Source organism: Ixodes scapularis, unplaced genomic scaffold (genome assembly GCF_016920785.2).
Source record: "Ixodes scapularis isolate PalLabHiFi unplaced genomic scaffold, ASM1692078v2 PGA_scaffold6__148_contigs__length_123643588, whole genome shotgun sequence".
In the NCBI taxonomy this organism is placed as follows: Eukaryota; Metazoa; Arthropoda; class Arachnida; order Ixodida; family Ixodidae; genus Ixodes; species Ixodes scapularis.
The window spans coordinates 74915110-74933927 of NW_024609881.1; the positions used below are offsets into that span (position 1 = coordinate 74915110).

General features: G+C 45.8%; 1 protein-coding gene across 1 annotated transcript in view; it reads right to left on the minus strand.

Moving 5' to 3' along the window:
• Positions 1–1445: 1445 nt before the first annotated feature.
• Positions 1446–18818, minus strand: part of LOC115317393 (hydroxyacid oxidase 1) — a 56141-nt gene continuing 38768 nt past the window's right edge. Inside the window, exons 7-8 of the mRNA XM_029977007.4 lie at positions 15947–16016; positions 1446–1685 (exon numbers count right to left, since the gene is read on the minus strand). Coding sequence (XP_029832867.3) covers positions 1582–1685; positions 15947–16016 — 174 coding nt within the window. The 3' untranslated portion in view covers positions 1446–1581. The remainder of the gene's footprint in view (positions 1686–15946; positions 16017–18818) is intronic.

Below are 18818 nucleotides of genomic sequence, written 5' to 3' on the forward strand. Positions count from 1 at the left end.
TTCCCAATAATATTTACCACTGAAAAGATTTACGACTATAGACTGCTGCATTGTTTCCGCCTTTCAACTTCTGACCATATTTGGTTTTTATGTGAAATGGCAAACCTCTCCGAACCTCCTCATCGCATCAACACCCGCCTCTCGGAAAGATGGATCATACTTCGAGCTCGTACTAATTATACTTATCAGTCAATCACTTATCGTCTATTTTCATTACTTAACCATTTACTTACCAACAATATTGATATATATATAACATGGGAAGGAAATTATTATTGATGCACTTCTTATAGTGCTGTCGGACATTAATTGTGCTTAAATAAATGGGAAAGCGTTTTATTGTATGGTACATCTATTCTTGTTAAAAAGGCTCTAATGTTTAAATAATGCGGAAAATGGCTATGTGTACGCGATTATTAGGAATTGTTTTATTATATTGCTTTTTGATAACCGTATTTCTCTTTTAGAAAGTTTTGTATTTTGTGGAATATTATGAACAGAAGCTGTGCGTATATTTTTGTGGTATGTGCGCTTTTGTGCGATCTTGGTATTTTTGGTAAATATTGGTATTTTGATTTCGGTATTTTGGTAAATACGTTTTCAGCGTGTTTGATTTATTTTTTTAAACTTAGTCCTGCTGCCAAACTCCAAATCGGCCCCAGACCCCGTCAAGCTGACTTTGGCAGCTTTTTGTATGGGCACCTTCGGCTATAAGGCCAAAAATATACTGATTGATTGATTGAACATGTAAGCATAATGACAAAAATAATTGAAAAGTCTTCTACTTACATTTTTCCCCAAAGGAGTTCAGCCGCTAAACCTAAAGTCGGCTGTTATTCCCACTACGCAAAGACCGTGTATTTTTTTAAGCAAAAAAAAAAAAAAAAAGAAATCTAAAGGGGTTTAAAAAAAATGGTGAGTTATTTTTTACTGTGGCAATGCTTCAACCTACGCAAACTAAAAAGTTCCTGAAAAAAAAAAAGCTACGATGATGCGCGACCAATATTTGTTGTTTTAATTAAAAACGCGATACATATATTATGACACTTTTTTGTTTGTGCAATTAAAAAAAGAACCTGCCAGGATTATTGATCAGGCTCAAAATAAAATAAAAAATTAGGCACACACGATCAGAACCTTGATTTTTTTTTTCTAAGTACATTTACAAAACATAGCTTGCGTTAGCGAAATACTAAAACTCTTAATCACTCACAGCTTTGAAAATACAAAGCGTGGCCTATTTCATTCCCACTTCTTGATTCGTGATCAGAGTTTTGGCACTCTTATCGACCAACGCCGCCGTCGCATTGAGTAGGGAGCGCTAAAGAGATGCTTTAAATTCGTCACACTCTGAGTTTCAAAGAATGTGAGTATAATATATAGTGAAATAAGTATCATATCCGCTGTCATCGATACTTCAGAGACACGTCATTTATTTAGTTGCATTTATCCTGACACGGCAGACCCGTACGGCACATAGGCCGTACCATAAAGCTCCCATTAGAAAGCCAGTACAATACCCACACCAGTTTTAAAAAATACAAAACCGAAGGAGTGTATGTATGCCCGCAAATACGATCATTATTCGCTTCCATTTATAGCTGGTGCATCGAGCATTGTTTTCCGGGAGAAGTGACCCTGATGCACCACCATTTCGGGAGCCAGCTGGTCAATGCTTGAGCAACCTGCGTGAATTGGAACGAGGTTGGGGACAGCATGTTAGTCTTCTTTCAGTTTATAGTATTTTTTTTTCTCGCGACTTGAAAGGCATATTTTTCTGTTCTCCTTTTATGATTCCTCGAAGCTGAAAGAGAGAAAACAAATATTTTTGCAACCGGAGGGAGTGATTGTGTTGGTGATAAGGAAAAAAACAGAAATACCAGGTTTCTACGCGTGCGCCGCAATTGAAATATAACGACAGCGCAGGCGCTGCTCACATTTTAATAAATCGGTCACTTTCGATTTATTCGAACTAAACACAGAACGTACACCTTAAGCGCATATTGATGCATAGCCTTATTGGCCAGTCTTTGGCCCGATCCAAATGTACAAAACTGCTGGTTTTTTTTTGTTTTTTTTTTTTTCACATTCGGCACGTTAAGTTCGCGCACCTTTACCGCTTCTCCGACCACTCTGAGTTTCATACTTAAAGCTCAGCAACTAAACAGAGCACAGCGTACAGGGTCGCTAAACTCGTCATACACAAAGATTCTTTGTCTTATGACTAGAACTCCGTGTTTTCGGATAAATCCGAAAAACTCTGAAAAACACCCGCCGGTAAAATTTTCGGCAATTCGGATTTATCCGATTAACTCCGAATCGCTATGTGCCCATGCAACCCCCCCCCCCCCCCCCCCCCCCCAACAACAAAAAAAAAAGCTTTTTTTTTTAATTTTTGGCAGCGCAGGCTCATCGGCTCTGAGAAAATGACACCATAATTGTCTTTCAAGCCTCGGACCGTTGTCAAAAGGGGGTCTTACGGCTTGTCTCATCAAGGTTGGTTCAGGGAAACAGGCCATCGTATTATTCGTGTAACGACAAGAGACACTCTTTTGGTTTCCAGTTTGGGCCAAGGGATTTGGGATTTAGAGAGAGGAGAGGGTATGTTTCTGGGGGAACAGTGAAAGCTATGGACCACAGAGATTGTATAAAATAGGAAAGAGGGGCAGTTGAAACTTCTCTATTACATCCACCTCGCGCGGCAGCGGGATAGATTGATGGGATGACTACGAGCTTCCTTGCGGCTATCTCCGGCAGTTTATTGATTTTAAGGTATCGACGTTTATCCAAGCCACACTTGTGTGCGACTTTTGTCGCGGGACAAATTAGTATTGCCAATGACACCAACGTCAAATACAACTGAAGAAATCTTAATTGATACAAGCGTGTTTTATTTTTATCTGGCATACGTTTGCGTCCGGTTATTATTTATTATTTTTAAAAGGAAACACTGCGAAATTAATCTCCGAATTTCGGAAAATTGTGGATTTATAAAAAATAGACTCCGATAAACACCGAATTTTTGCTAAAAAATAAACTCTGAAAAACACCCTCCGAATTTCACGAAAAATGAACTCCGAAAACAGGGAGCCCTACTTATGACATAGCGGGGAGAGAGAGAGAGAGAGAAAAAATATTTATTTTAACACGCCTAGTCCGGCGCTCCCAATATAGCTTTACCACTCTTCCCCAAGTACGTTGTGGACGTGCTGGATCAGTAGTGGCAGTAGGAGGTGTTGGTGATCTTTAGGTGGAGTGATCCAGCTCTCCCAGGAGTTTGGGTGTAGGTCGGGGGGCAGTTGGTGTAAGGTTGCAGATATGAGGGGTGGGCAATCCCACATCATGTGTATGTTGGAAGGGTGGCTTCCGCAATGGGGACAGTAGGGGCGTCCAGGGAGTCCTTGTATGTAGTGTTTGTAATGAGGCGTCATTAAAGTGTGAGTCTGAGCACGGCGTAAGATGGCACCCTCCTCGCGAGTGAAATGTGGAGGCGGATGGGGGAGAGTCGAGACGGTCATACGCAGTTCTTTGAGGATAGCCGTTCGAGCTTTGTGAAGTTGCTTGCGGTGTTCACGTGGGTCGTAGAACTCAGGCCAGAGTGTAGGAGGCCCCGGATTTCCTTCAGCGCGGGAGAGCGCGTGCGCTCTTGTATTTCCTCCCATTCCCTGATGGCCTGGTATCCATTGGATGGTGACGTTCAGATGAGGGTGAGTAGTTAGGTGTTGTTGGATGAGGGCGTGTATATGGGGAGGGAGCGTGTTGTCCCGAAACTGTCGACAAGCTCCTTGACTGTCGGTGCGTATGAGAATCCGATCGCGATGATGTGTGGGGATGATGATGGCCTCGGCGATGGCAAGTGCGGGGAGAGGAGCCAAAAGACTGCAGCGAAGTTTTTTCTTACAAACCCGCAGATCCGTTTATCTTCGTGGCGTTTTTCATTGAAGGGGCGAAAGATCCTTATCACTTTCTAGGCGCCGAACATGAGCAGCACGAGGAAGTGAGCGGAGACGACCGTAGTTCATACGTGTGACGTCACGACAAAGATTATTAGCTGCGACCAACATGTTTGATGGTCTCTAAAAAGCACGGCGGAAGCTTAATTTAATTGCATTTTAAAGTCGATACCGTCGAAATTGACAGTCTGATATACTTCTTATTTCCGCCGATAAAGCAGAATCTATTGAAGAACGTTCCCGCCGTTCGTTTCACTTCTCTCGGCCTTTTGGATATGATCAATGGCTAGGCTGACGGGGCAAGATCATAACCAGCCGATCAGCGTTGTCCGTTTTCGGACGAATTTCTCCTCCTAATAATTGCCCCCTCCCCCCCCCCCCCCCCCAAAAAAAAAAAAAAAAAAAAAAAAAAAAAACGACGGAATAAAATCATTTTGCTGTTTATATTTTCGAAGTAGTGACTACAGGGTAGCTAAACTCGCCGAGCACAACTTTGTGTCCGAAAGTTGCGGAACGCGCTGATTGGACTCTCGTGACGCTGACGTCAAGCCGAGCGAGGTGTTAATCATCCAAGCTCTCTCGGTGCTCAAACTCCAGCGAGAATGTAAATCACAAAGTCGCAGCGAGCTCCATCGAAGCGCGTGCGAGCAACACCGTGGTGCCAGCCGATTGAACGGCTGCACTGATGACGTCTCGGCCGAGTGTCCCTACATCCCTACGCCGCGTAAGAGTCATTGATACGTAGATTGTACCTAGGCGGCCGGTAAATACTCTGAACTTTCTCGTCGCAAGATCGCCGTTTGTGGAAGTTATCGGTGACGACAAAGTGACGTTTCACAACTTTGGGAAGGAGTTATTTGAGGCCAAAATCTTCGCTTCGGAATCGAGGCGAAGATTGAACTTTGTGATGTTGTGGAGCCGTGCGCGGTGTCCGGGGGCGGCTTTATAGAGCTCATCTTCCACCATTGTCAACAACGCCACCGGGGTCACCCACAGGTGGTTTGTGTAGAGACGTCGTTAATGTCCGAGAGATGAGGGAAAACGGGGGATAACAAAAAAACAAAAAAAAAAAAAGCCGAAGAAATGGAAATAAAAAGAAAATTAAAAACGTTTACAAATCTTTGTAATGCGAAATTAGAGCTCAACTCTAGAGGAGGAATAAGGGAGGGTACGGAGAGGAGGGTATGCCCCTCCTCCTCCCCTCTTCCTCTCCCCCTCCTCCCATTCAGTTTCTCCGCTAAATTTAGCAGGGAAAAAGACATCACATGACAATCTAGCGGAGAAGTGAATTGGCGTTGAAGTCACGTAGCTGGGAATTGAACTGGTGTTGAGGTCATGTGACGTCAATTTCGCGCTAAATTTAGCGGGCCCGTTACGCGGACGGCAACGCCCACGCCGCGAAACCCGGAAACGGGCGCCGAAGAGCTGCGCTCTAAAGAAAGAATTAAGGTACGACCAACACGCACCACACACACACACACACACGCACAAACAAATAGGAGTCTTAAAGGGATACTTCAACGAAATTTGAAATATTCCCGTCGTGTTCAAAAATGGGTTGAATATGATCCACAATATCCGTAAATGACAACGCACATTTGTATTTTGATCCTGGTGGCTGTATTTTTTGTTATAAAGAGCCCACTCTGGCAAGCGCTCGGAGAAGGCCCAGCTTAGAGCACGTGACATCCAACGCAATCGTGAAGTAGGTCGTCTCAAGACGAGCAAAGCTACGGCGAGGCTGACGTCGAGAGGATGGCCTAGTCGTTCCAGCCACCGAAGCGGCTGCTTTTGTACGAATTTTGAGTGACGGGTTAATCTTCTATAATCTTCTAGGGGGACAATAGCGACTTCTGCGACACACAAAAGGGATTCTCGGAAAGAGGGGAGTTCCTCCTTCCCTTCTTCTCTCGTCGTGGCCGGAGACGAGACAACCTCCGTCACTAGCTGTCAAGGTTCCTAGACGGGCATTACAAGCGGGGCGTTAGCGACATCCACCAGGTGCTCTTTGCTAATCGTTTAATTCGTTTTAAAATTCCTTTTCGAGACTTTTTTAACAAGATATTGGTATGTTCCATGTGATACTGCTCTTTTGAACACATATAGACCAAAAAATGAGCGCCGAAAGTTCGTTGTAGTATCCCTTTAAGAAGGGCCGTAGAAATTGTTCGGGGGAAAGAGAGAGGAGGTGATGGTGGTGAAGAAAGGGGATATTCCTTTCCCCTAATATTTTATTATAACCCTCTGAAATGCTATGGTGGTTCGGGGCTGGGGCGATACCCACCCCTTCCACCCTATGCCCCTTGCCCCCTCTTTCGACGCAACTGGGGGAGGGGGGGCTAAATCCCCACCCCCCTTCCCATCCTCCTGTTGCGACGACCCTGCTTAGAGGTGTTCCAATGAGCAATGACGAAAAACAGCACAGCCTGCAATTTTCGAAATAACGGTTCAAGAGATTCTGTAATTAAAACGGCTCGCGTTCCATGAACTCAAGAGTGGCCAGGGCCGGTTTGCTCATCTTGCGGCTGCGGACGCGGCCGCGGCCAGGAGGGATTTTTACGTCACGTGACCAGCTCCATGGGGATAAGGAAGTACCTAGCGTCCCTGCCTAATGGCGGAGAGATCCGCATCGCTTCAAGCACAAAAGCCTAATTTCGCTCGCAGAAACTAATTGGAGGGACTTTCAACTGGAATCTAATTGACCGCCCGTTATACTGTAGGAGCGGCAGGTAAAGTTACGGCCAGGGAGGGTAAATAGGAGCCAAAATAAAGAAAAAACCACACGAGATAAAAGCGGTAGCGGTATTTTTATATACCTCCGCCGGCGCCGCGCCTCGCGCCTTCTGTTGTGGTCGAGACGTTAAAGCGCCGGTACTTGTCGTCGAGGCGTGAAAGTTCCGGGTTCAAATCGCGGTAAAAACTTTTTTTTTTTTTTGCATTTTGCGCGTGGTTATTTTTGAACTGTGATCCTTTTTTGGAAATCGTCCACTTGCACTACTGCGCCTTACACGCTTTTACGGTTAGTCCCACCTGTTCAATCGAAACACCGGGACGAAGAAAAAAAAGATCAACGCAAGTTAACGCGCTAATGCAATAATTTCGTAATGTTCATTAAAAGGAAACCAAGCTAACAGCATCAGTATGGCTTTCAGACAAGCGGAGCCGAAACAAGCATCCTTTCCCCAGCGTTTACAATTTTATCTGTTTTCAAATATCGCTCTTGCTGCGAGAGGAGGGGCATACCCTCCTCTCCGTACCCTCCCTTATTCCTCCTCAAGAGTTGAGCTCTAATTTCGCATTACAAAGATTTGTATACGTCTTAATTTTTTTTTATTTCCCTTTCTTCGGCTTTTTTTTTTTTTTTTAATCCCCCGTTTTTCCTTATCTCTCAGACATTATCCACGTCTCTACACAAACCGCCTGTGTATGACCCCGGTGGCGTTGTTGACAGTGGCGGAAGATGAGCTCTATAAAGCCGCCCGCGTACACCGCGCACGGCTCCACATCACAAAGTTAAATTTTCGCCTCGATTCCGAAGCGTAGATTTTGGCCTGAAATAACTCCTTCCCAAATTTGTGAAACGTCACTTTGTCGTCACCAATAACTTCCACAAACGACGATCTTGCGACGAGAAAGTTTAGAGTAATTACCGGCCGCCTAGGCACAATCTACGCATCATTGATTCTAACGCGGCGTACGAATGTAGGGACACTCGGGCGAGATGTCATCAGTGTAGCCGTTCAATCGGCTGGAACCACGGTGTTGCTCGCACGCGCTTCGATGGAAAAAAAAAATTGGGTTGTGTCAATATTTATACAGCCTAGAACTTGGTCTGCCTCACAGGAGCGACGAGTCTCCCAGCTGTAGATGAGCAATTTAGCCAGTGCAGTACAACCGCTAGCCTGGGGTCTTTAACGTGCACCACGCAGTAGTGATACACGACCGCACGCCGGTACGATGCTCATCCAGGTCGAAACGGGCAGGGGTGGGGATTGAACCCAGGATCCCTGGGTTCTGCAGCGCGAGGCGCTTCGATGGAGCTCAAAACGACTTTGTGTCGCTGGAATTTGAGCACCAAGAGAGCTTGGATGATTGGCACCTCGCTCGGCTTGACGTCAGCGTCGCGAGAGTCCAATTGGCGCGTTCCGCAACTTTCGAACACAAAGTTGTACTCAACGAGTTTAACTACCGAGCCCTCGTCAAACTTGGCTAGGTACTTGTAGGCACCTAGTAGGGAAGGGCGGTTAACTTTTAACCGCGGTTAAAGTTAACCGGCTTCGAGCAAACGGGCCCAGGAAGGTCATGCAATATTGCTTTGCTTTGTCGCGAACTGTTTCAATATTTGTGGAGGGCGGAAAAGCGTTTCCTGTGGTTTCAGATAGAGCTTAAGATAACTGGCAACCATAATTTTAAGACACAATATGGCCAAGTGTCTTTACTCTGAAGGGTAGCTTATTTAATGTCACTCATAGGAACTATAAAAGTACGTCACTGAACTCGCCTGCACGCTACGAGCCCTAGCACGAATTTATCGCTTGAAAGTCGGTCATGGCCTCTAGTGAGTTCATGAAACACAAACCATTTTAATTCCAGAACTCCCAGAACCATTGTTTCTAAAATTGTAAGCTGTGCTGTTCCTCGTCGTCGCTCAGGTGTCGCAGCAGGGGGACGAGGAGGGGGCGGTTCAGTGACATCAAAGTGACATCAAAAGAGGGGCAATGTGCATAAATGGGTAAGGGGTGGAGGCGATGGCCCCAGGCCAAGACCATAGACTCCTATATTGTGTTCATTTTGAAAAACAGCGCGAATACCACACGGACAAGAAGGAGGAACACACAGGACGAGGCGCTGACTATCAACTGTCTATTCAGAACACATACATAGAAATTCACGCGAGGTCGGCTTCTTCTTTTTCCTCTTCCAGTCATTCGCCATTAAGCACGCAACATATCAAATTAAAACACACGAGTACATTAAAACACACCAGCACAGGTATAAGTCATCGCGTCTTCCTCTTTTCTTCTTTCTTGGATCTTCAATCTTCAATTCTCAGGTCAACCCATGTCCAAAAAAATTACCTCACTGTCCACTAGGTTAATGGATGGTTGGCTCACGCACCCGGGTTTTCGTTTTGCTATATGATAAGCTTCTACTAGCTCCCTCGATAGCTGATCTTTGTGTTTAAACAGCACTTTTGTGTCACTAAATTTTGGCTCACATCCACAATCACGGCAGTGGACCGCTAAATGGGAGTGCGCGTTACCTTTTAATGAACTGTGGTGTTCGCGTAGACGAATGTTGAGGCAACGACCCGTCTGACCTATATATGAGTGACCGCATGAGAAAGGTATTTCATAAACGGTCCCCTGTGCACAGGACACGAACTTCATGCCATGCTTGACGCGACATCCAAACAGTTCTGGCTTACTTTTCCTGTCAGCACGCTTGTTAACCACGTTTATAATTCTGCTCAGTTTGTTACGCGCTGAAAAAATTACATTGACCCCATACCTCGAACCGACTCCCTTTAACCCGTGTGAAAGACGATGGATGTAAGGAATAACGGCGACATTCTTTTTCTCTATCTTGGCTTTTTCTTTTTCAGGTTTACTGGAATCACTCTTGATATACCGAGTCACCTTATCGCAGGCTGAAGTAATAATTGAGTCGAGAAAATTAGAGTCTCTGAGTCTAGCGACCTGTACTGAGAAGCTTTCTTTCATCTTATGAAAACAGGTTTTTGTCAACGCTGACTGTAAGCAGGAATACGCAATACCGTTTTTTACGAGCTTTGAGTGTGCTGAACGATAGTCTAGTAGTTTCTTCGTGGATCTGGGGTGGTGCATCCAACATACATGATCTTCTTTCACGTCAACTAGGATGTCTAAAAACTGGATTTTGTGCTCCTTAGGAGTCTCGGCAGTGAAGCGGAGTCCTAACCCTTCCTCCGCGAACGTCTTTAACACTTCACTCATTGTTCTACTAAAATTGTTTTTTTCTACGAAAACCAGGTAATCATCTACATATCTGACAACCTTTTTGGTGTTGTTCGCCAGCCTGTGCTCAAGGGCCCTATCAACTTTACCTAGAAAAATACTGCTCAGCATAGGGGCCACTCTTGAACCTATACATACACCTGACTTAAAAAAAGGACCGAAGTTTTGCTTTGAGCCAGGGTTGGACCGGGTAGACAAACTGGTTTTATCACGGTCTGTGTCACGGCGGGTCGCGGAGGAACAAAGGCCTAGATGCATCGGGAGTGCGTGGGGATTTTGTCAATAAACGAAGGGAAGCCTCCTAGAAGCAGAAATTTAGAGCCCAGTTATCTGACAAGTAATGGGTTGCGTATTCTGTTGTCCGACAAAGAGGGCTTTTTTGTTATTCTGCCGGAGGGTAATTTTGATGAGAAGGCTAACGCAGCTGTACAAAAGAACTTTAGGAAGGTCAAGGAACAGCCACAAAAGGTTAAAGCTAAAGCCTTGCAGCTTCTAAGTAGCTTAAACCTGGAAAGGGTCTTAGCTGAAGCCAAGAAAGAGAAAAACCTTATGTTAGAGGTATTTTTTACTGCAAAGACGCATAAACCAGAAATACCATTCCGCACAGTAGTGTCGGAGCGAGATTCCTGGCTCAGGGCAGTTTCAGGATATCTGCAAGTCCACCTCAACTCACTGCAGATTGATGACCCTTTTAACATTCCAAACTCGATGTCTGTTATAAAATTCTTAAAAGACAACAACCCAGAAAAATGTAGCGCATTTAGCATAGATGTGGAAGAGTTATATTACTCTATGCCCCATCATGAGCTCATGAAGAGCGTAAAAGAATGTATTTTTGAACTCAACGATGAAACGAGGTTTAGGACCAAAAGCGGAGTCTCAGTTGAAGGGTTCCTAGAGCTTTTGTCTATGTATCTAAAATCCACGTTTATCGATTGGCAGGACAACGTTTATGTACAAAAGTCAGGTGTATGTATAGGTTCAAGAGTGGCCCCTATGCTGAGCAGTATTTTTCTAGGTAAAGTTGATAGGGCCCTTGAGCACAGGCTGGAGAACAACACCAAAAAGGTTGTCAGATATGTAGATGATTACCTGGTTTTCGTTGAAAAAAACAATTTTAGTAGAACAATGAGTGAAGTGTTAAAGACGTTCGCGGAGGAAGGGTTAGGACTCCGCTTCACTTCCGAGACTCCTAAGGAGCACAAAATCCAGTTTTTAGACATCCTAGTTGACGTGAAAGGAGATCATGTATGTTGGATGCACCACCCCAGATCCACGAAGAAACTACTAGACTATCGTTCAGCACACTCAAAGCTCGTAAAAAACGGTATTGCGTATTCCTGCTTACAGTCAGCGTTGACAAAAACCTGTTTTCATAAGATGAAAGAAAGCTTCTCAGTACAGGTCGCTAGACTCAGAGACTCTAATTTTCCCGACTCAATTATTACTTCAGCCTGCGATAAGGTGACTCGGTATATCAAGAGTGATTCCAGTAAACCTGAAAAAGAAAAAGCCAAGATAGACAAAAAGAATGTCGCCGTTATTCCTTACATCCATCGTCTTTCACACGGGTTAAAGGGAGTCGGTTCGAGGTATGGGGTCAATGTAATTTTTTCAGCGCGTAACAAACTGAGCAGAATTATAAACGTGGTTAACAAGCGAGCTGACAGGAAAAGTAAGCCAGAACTGTTTGGATGTCGCGTCAAGCATGGCATGAAGTTCGTGTCCTGTGCACAGGGGACCGTTTATGAAATACCTTTCTCATGCGGTCACTCATATATAGGTCAGACGGGTCGTTGCCTCAACATTCGTCTACGCGAACACCACAGTTCATTAAAAGGTAACGCGCACTCCCATTTAGCGGTCCACTGCCGTGATTGTGGATGTGAGCCAAAATTTAGTGACACAAAAGTGCTGTTTAAACACAAAGATCAGCTATCGAGGGAGCTAGTAGAAGCTTATCATATAGCAAAACGAAAACCCGGGTGCGTGAGCCAACCATCCATTAACCTAGTGGACAGTGAGGTAATTTTTTTGGACATGGGTTGACCTGAGAATTGAAGATTGAAGATCCAAGAAAGAAGAAAAGAGGAAGACGCGATGACTTATACCTGTGCTGGTGTGTTTTAATGTACTCGTGTGTTTTAATTTGATATGTTGCGTGCTTAATGGCGAATGACTGGAAGAGGAAAAAAAAGAAGCCGACCTCGCGTGAATTTCTATGTATGTGTTCTGAATAGACAGTTGATAGTCAGCGCCTCGTCCTGTGTGTTCCTCCTTCTTGTCCGTGTGGTATTCGCGCTGTTTTTCAAAATGAATTCATACCAACTCGCCCAACTTTCCATTCTAATATCCTATATTGTGACCAGACATTTCAGTAATGTATAATAAAAATCTTTTAGCTTTTCCACTCTGTTGAAAAAGGAAGGCCAGCGAATCTGTGCTATGGTCAGAAGACCTTAAGGACGACTTCTTGGACGAACTCGAGGACAACCTCAAGGACGACGCTTAGGACGACCTCAAGGGCGACTTCTTGGACGACCTCGAGGACGACATCTAGGACGACGCCTAGAGAAATTCAGCCTTTCCACTCTGGTGAAAACCAGAGTGGAAAGTAGGGAAGGGTTATCGCCAACTATGAGCAAGGCCGCCAAAACGATTGTCTGGTTGCCGCCATCGCTCATAGATGGCGGTAGCTGTCGACAGTTTTGTGTCGACATTTCTTTGCGGGGGATACGATCCTGGGGAAACTAGCCCTTGAACTCTCCGCTGTAAAAATTCGGGGGAAGAGATATCCCCCTTCTTAATTACCATCACCCCACCCCCTCCCCCTCTCTTTCTCTTTCTCTCTCCCGAACATTTTGTACGACTCTTCCTGACCCCTAGGTTGTTGTTGTTGTTGTTGTTGTTTTGTCGTATTTTTCTCCCGTTTCTTTTCCCCATCCCCCGTCGCCCCCTGATGTCTCGAACACTACCCACGCCACTACACACACCACTTCTGAGTGACTCCGATAGCTTTGTTGACAGTGGCGGAAGATGAGGTCTACCGCCACGTTCACCGAGCACGGCTCCACGATATCACAGAGTTCAATCTTCGCCTCGATTCCAAAGCGAAGATTTTGGCCTCAAATAACTCCTTCCCAAAGTTGTGAAACGTCTTTTTGTCGTCACCAATTGCTTCTACAGACGACAATATTGCGACGAAAAAGTTCAGAGTTTCCACAGACCGCCTAGGAACAATCTCGAAAGCATAGACTGTAACACGGCGTAGGGATGTGGGGACACGTGGGGGCGACGTCATCAGTGCAGCCGTTCAATCGTCTGGCCCCACGGTGTTCCTCGCACGAGCTCGGATGAAGCTCACAACAACTTCGTGTTCAACGACCTCGCTGTATTTTGAGCAGCGGGAGTGTTCGGATGATTGACATCTTGTCCCGCGTGACGCCATCGTTGCGAGGGTCCAATGAGCACGCTCTGCGAACTTCGGCACCAACTTTGTGTTCGAAGAGGCTAGCGACTCGGGAGCACGACACACCGAACCTACTGACGAGCCGCATGGGCCACTTCCGACCGCGCGGTAATTACAAACCCGGTATCTCGTGGATACGAGTGGCAGAAGCCGAAAATATATCAAAGATAAATTAAGTAGAATACGTTTGTAAAATGACAACATGTATACTTAAAAAAAAGGCGGTGTCGTTAGGAATTTTCTACGGATGTTTTGATATTCGTGAAAGACTCGCCGACTCGCTTCGAGCACACATGCGGAAAGTTACCTTGACCGGTCTATTTATTGCTTAAGCATGTTCTTCAGATTTAAATCAAAGAAAACTTTTTTCAACTCGTTTCATTACTCAGTAAACTGTAAAACTTGTCAAGGATTCGGTTGTTCCGTCCTGCAGCGCGAGACTGAACTTGTCGATGTGCTACGCCGATACCGGCACACCATCGTTTAATACATCTAGCACGTCAATTCGTCTTCAGGCGAGAAGCGTGAACAAACCTTTCCCGAAATCTTAACTGATGTTTTTTCTCAGGCGAGAAGCGTGAACAAACCTTTCCCGAAATCTTAACTGATGTTTCGTCTTTTAAATCAAAGTATATTTATTCGCTGGGGCTCGGCAAACCATTCTAAAAAAGGCAGCAGTCCGACTGTCTTTTCATTTCGACATTTTTTTCTGACCCCGAGCTATCGGCACGCTACCGTGCGATAGATTAATTCGTTTTCAAGCAATATGCATGAACAAACCTTTCCAGCAACGCTAACTGACGTTTCGTCTTTCCAATCTAAGTATCTTTATTCTCTGGGCTGAACATTCCAAAAAAGGGCAGTGGTCCGAATGTCTTCTCATCTCAAAAACCTTTTTCTGTCGCTGTGCTATCGACACGCTACCGTTTGGTAGATCATTTCGTTTTCAGGCGAGGTGCACGAACAAACCTTTCCCGGAGCGCTAATTGCTGTCGTGGCTTTCATATCAAATAGTTTTTACCTGCTAAGTTAAGCACTCTTCAACTGAAAAATGGCAGCGCTCCGGAAGTGGCCTTTGTTTCGACAAAATTTCTGGTTGGCGCAGCTATCTTGTTGGTGGTCATAAAATCACGGAGCGCGAAGAAATCACTCGTTGCACGAGGAGCGCGCCAGAGTGTCAGTCTCCGGAGGCGCTCCTGTCCCTCTAGTGAACGGTGTGCCAAACACTCGAACTCCAGAGAAGGTGAACAAACGCGCCCCTTTGGTGGACTTACGGCTCGTCACCTTTAACCAAGAGTATTTATGTGGTACTGCATGGAACTATGGTACTTGAAACGCGTCTCGACTGGTGTGTTTAGCGTCCCACTGACTTGCGCATCGAAAGTGGTCGGGAAGTGGCAAAATTACGTCACGGAAGCGGGAGTGTAACACTCGAATATCGCGTTCCTAATGGTTAATCACGAAAATTCCGTAAAAAAAAAAAAAGCGAGTGTCATTATTGTCACTGCGTGCCAACTCCCGGCTGCCGAAGCCTCCGAGAACTGTCAAGAGGGTGGAGAGTGACTTGCAGCAGAGCACACGTCTGCACCACCTACTACCTTAGCTGTGACACCGCTAGGATCGCGTTCGACGACAACATGGCGCTTCTCTGACGTCATCAGTCGGAAATCGAGGGTCCACTTTTTTTTTTGACGCTGCAAAAGGCAACAGTGGGAGACGCGTTCCAGGCAACGTACTGTGACGCCAAGTGACACCATTGCATCACGTAACACTGTGACGCCGAGTAGCCCCGTGGCGTCCCGTGACACTGAATTCCAGCTAAATATATCGGGGAAATTCTCCTAAAATTAGCGGGAGGCGATTGATTGATACGGAAACTATAAGTATACATCCACCTTCTTTCCAGCTTAGCGGCGGAACGAAAGATACACCTTTCCGTTGCTCTTCGTGTGAGCACAATATGCAGAGTTGTACAGGACCGTAGGATAACAGGCAGAAGAAAGACAGTGTGCCTTTTCAAAAAGCATTCCACAGCGCAGTACAAAAAAAATATAGCAGCTCGCAAGCATTGACCGTAGGATGGTCTATAGGGACCATCGTCTGCTAACGAACAACGGTCGGTGCTGCAGCCGTGCCAGTAGCAACCGTTATGCAGGTGGGAAGGCACACGAGCGCATGCCTCGTTCTAAGAGCACATCAAGCTTTGCGGGGCTTTCGGCTAGTCGGCTGACCCCACATGTGTAGTCATTCAAAGCTTAAAGAAAAGTTGGGCATTTTAAGTTCATGATTGTCGCTCCCTCATGCGTTATTCGGCGTCCTTCCCGGCCAATGCCGAATTCTCATTGGCTTCTCTTCGATAATAAGATGCATAAAACTCGCCAACCCCTACGCTCTTTTTTAAATACCAATGATTTTAATATTACGCGTCAAACATTGCAGACCTGCCACTATTGCAGTAGATTTTCTGTGTGTGTGTGTGAGCGGGGGGGGGGGGGGGGGGGGAGAGCGGAGTTATAAATATCGCATACCCATCAGTGCCAGCGCTCGATCCAACTCTTCTCTCAGTATCGCAAGCATTTTCCTTACGCCAGGTTCCCCCTGAAAAGGTATAAAAAAGAACAGGTTATCCACTCGCGCCTGGAACACTAAGACTCGGCAGAACAGTCGGGGAAATTTCTGACCACCGCAATTGGTCAGCCCTGGGGCCCTAATCTGGACACTTGGCGAAAAAGTCGGCGAGAAATCCCGCGGCTCTGATTGGCCGGCGCCAAGGTCAAGTGTGGCGTCTGCCAATCACGGCCGCCAGATTTCTCGCCGAGTTTCTCGCCTAGTGTCCAGATTAGGGCCCCTGGCCAATCGCGGCGGTCGAAAATCTCGCCGACATTCTCGCCAGACATCCATCTTAGGGCCCCTGGGGCCTTGATTTGTAGACTTGGCGAAAACGTCGACGAGAAATCTGGTGACTGTGATTGGCCGGCGCTAAGGTCAAGTCTGGCGTCGGCCAATCACAGCCGCCGGATTTCTCGCAGACTTTCTCGCCAAGTTTCCAGATTAAAACTGCTGGTTTGAATCAGATATAAGGGGTGGAGTTCCCAACCTTTATTTGAAAGTATTTATGCCGGATGATTGCAGACTTATACCTCTTGAACGAAAGCGTTTCCCACGCCGGGCCTTTGTGCGCGGAAGAAAGGCGCGGTCGCGCGCTTCACGGCTTGCCTCTTTCATGCAGCGCCATCTCACGGCGTGAGTTAGAAATGAGAGCGAACCCACCATGGCCGTGGCTCCTACGAAGTAGAAGGCAGCACAACGTGTGCTAGCTTATTGGAGACGTAAGGAACGGCTGCAGAAATCAGCCTTTATCAGGGGCCCCGAGGACGAAGATCGATAAGCGGAAGGCCAATCACAAACCTTCTGCTTACCAGTCTTTGTCAGCATGATCAAGATTGTATAATATATTAGAGCGTTTGTCTTTCCCACTTGCAGATGGCACACTTCCCCTACGAGATAGCTGATCTAACACCAGGGTTGCGCAGAAATACTCAAAAATGTATTTGGAAATACAAATACTGGGATACATTAAAATAGTAGCTAAAATACTGATACTGAAATATATCTGTAAAAGTGTATCGTGATACGTATCGGAAATACATTTTAAATAGAGGCAAAAAGTTTTTGGAAATACAAATACAAGAATACATTTTAAAGAGGGCAGAAATACAAATATAGAAATACTGATACCCCAGTACATTTTTCAAATTTGTTTGAAACGCCAAATGAGATGAAGTTGGAACTTGGAAGTGAAAGTTTTTGATCCTGAAATTACTTTCCCGTAGGTTCGACACTTTGCCTTGAAGGTAGTGATTTCGGACGACGAGGAGTCTTTAGGGGGCTCAAAAAATGTTCCATCAGGGAGTGACCGCGGTACCTTCCCTGACATCCTGTCTGTCTGACGAGGGATGCAAAAAAACTTCGACCTCTATATAAATTCTATGCCATCCTAAATTGCATCAAAATGTCACCATGCCCCTGTCCAATAAAGACGCTCCTGTCAACATTGATCACATGACATCACGGTGGAATGAACTGGTATTCTTTATCTGTAGTTGTGACCTTGAACATGAAACTTTACCAGGCTGCTGTATGAAAGGACAATACGTACCTTCGTTGTAGGTTACCTCGTTGAAGATCGTGCAGGCAGCGTCATTTAGAATTTTCGAGAATAGTGGACCACCTGAAGCCACCTGGAACACCTGTCTTATCTTCTGTTACGGTTGAAAAAACGATACTGTGGCATCCCTGTTGTGAAGGTCCTTCTTGCCGACCCTCCGCCACAGACGCATGGATTGCAGTCCTGAAGTTTCGTCTTGCATACTCCAAATAGGAACCTCATGGATTGCGACCTGATATTGCCGGCACAAGTGTGAGCTCTCCGAGAAACAGCGCGCTCGAGACGAGCCGCAGGTGTACGAAGTCTGGGTCGTCACAGCGAGGCCAAGTCTGACCTCCTTTTTGGGTTCGGATCTCCAAAGCAGCGGGTCACTTTCACGTCGGCTGATGACGTACCCTTGAGCTGTGCAATATTACGGGCGCAGCCGCAGACGCATTCGAATATGTGTTGAACTTCACTGCGTGGGTCATCCTACGTTTTCAAGTCAACCATCACCAGGTTCGGGCTGCAACGGACTCTGACTCAGCTTCGCCGGCTGGGTGTACTGTGCACGCTAAGGCAATAGAGACGGTTAGCAGCGAGCTTTGCATGCCAGCAAACAATAACTCAAGAAACCCTTACCTAAGGACCTGCGACACAAGAAGCTCTGACTCCTCTACTGGCATGCCATCTGGTTCGAGTCCCCGACTACGCAACACTTCTCAGAAGAGAGAAGAGGACGCATAGAGAAAACAGTTTGGAGAATCGGAAGGAACCTTGGTCAGCATGGGGACCGTGATGCCCTCAGAAGTAAAAAAAAATTATTCGGATTTGTTTTGTTTACTGCGCCACCCCCTCACCAAGGGGGTGGCGGAGTATTTCTGAAGAAATGTAACGAAATACATTTCACCCTGATTGTATTGTGATACAAAGGAACATTCAAAATGTATTTCGATACAGGAATACAGATACTGGTGAAAAAAAATGTATCGCGATACAGAAATACAGATACGAAATTTATTTCTGAAATACTATCGCGATACATTTGTATCGCGATACTGCCCAGCCCCCTGTCTAACACCCTCTTTATTATAGTTCACACGCCTTGGTTAGTGATTCGCTCTTCGACTTCCTTATCCACTAATACCACCATGTCATTGGCGGCAGAGCGAACATTAAATGCTAAGCACTTGTCACAGTTTGCAGTGCTTAGGCTGTCGCTGAATGTAAAATTTCAAACAGTGCCCTTTTGT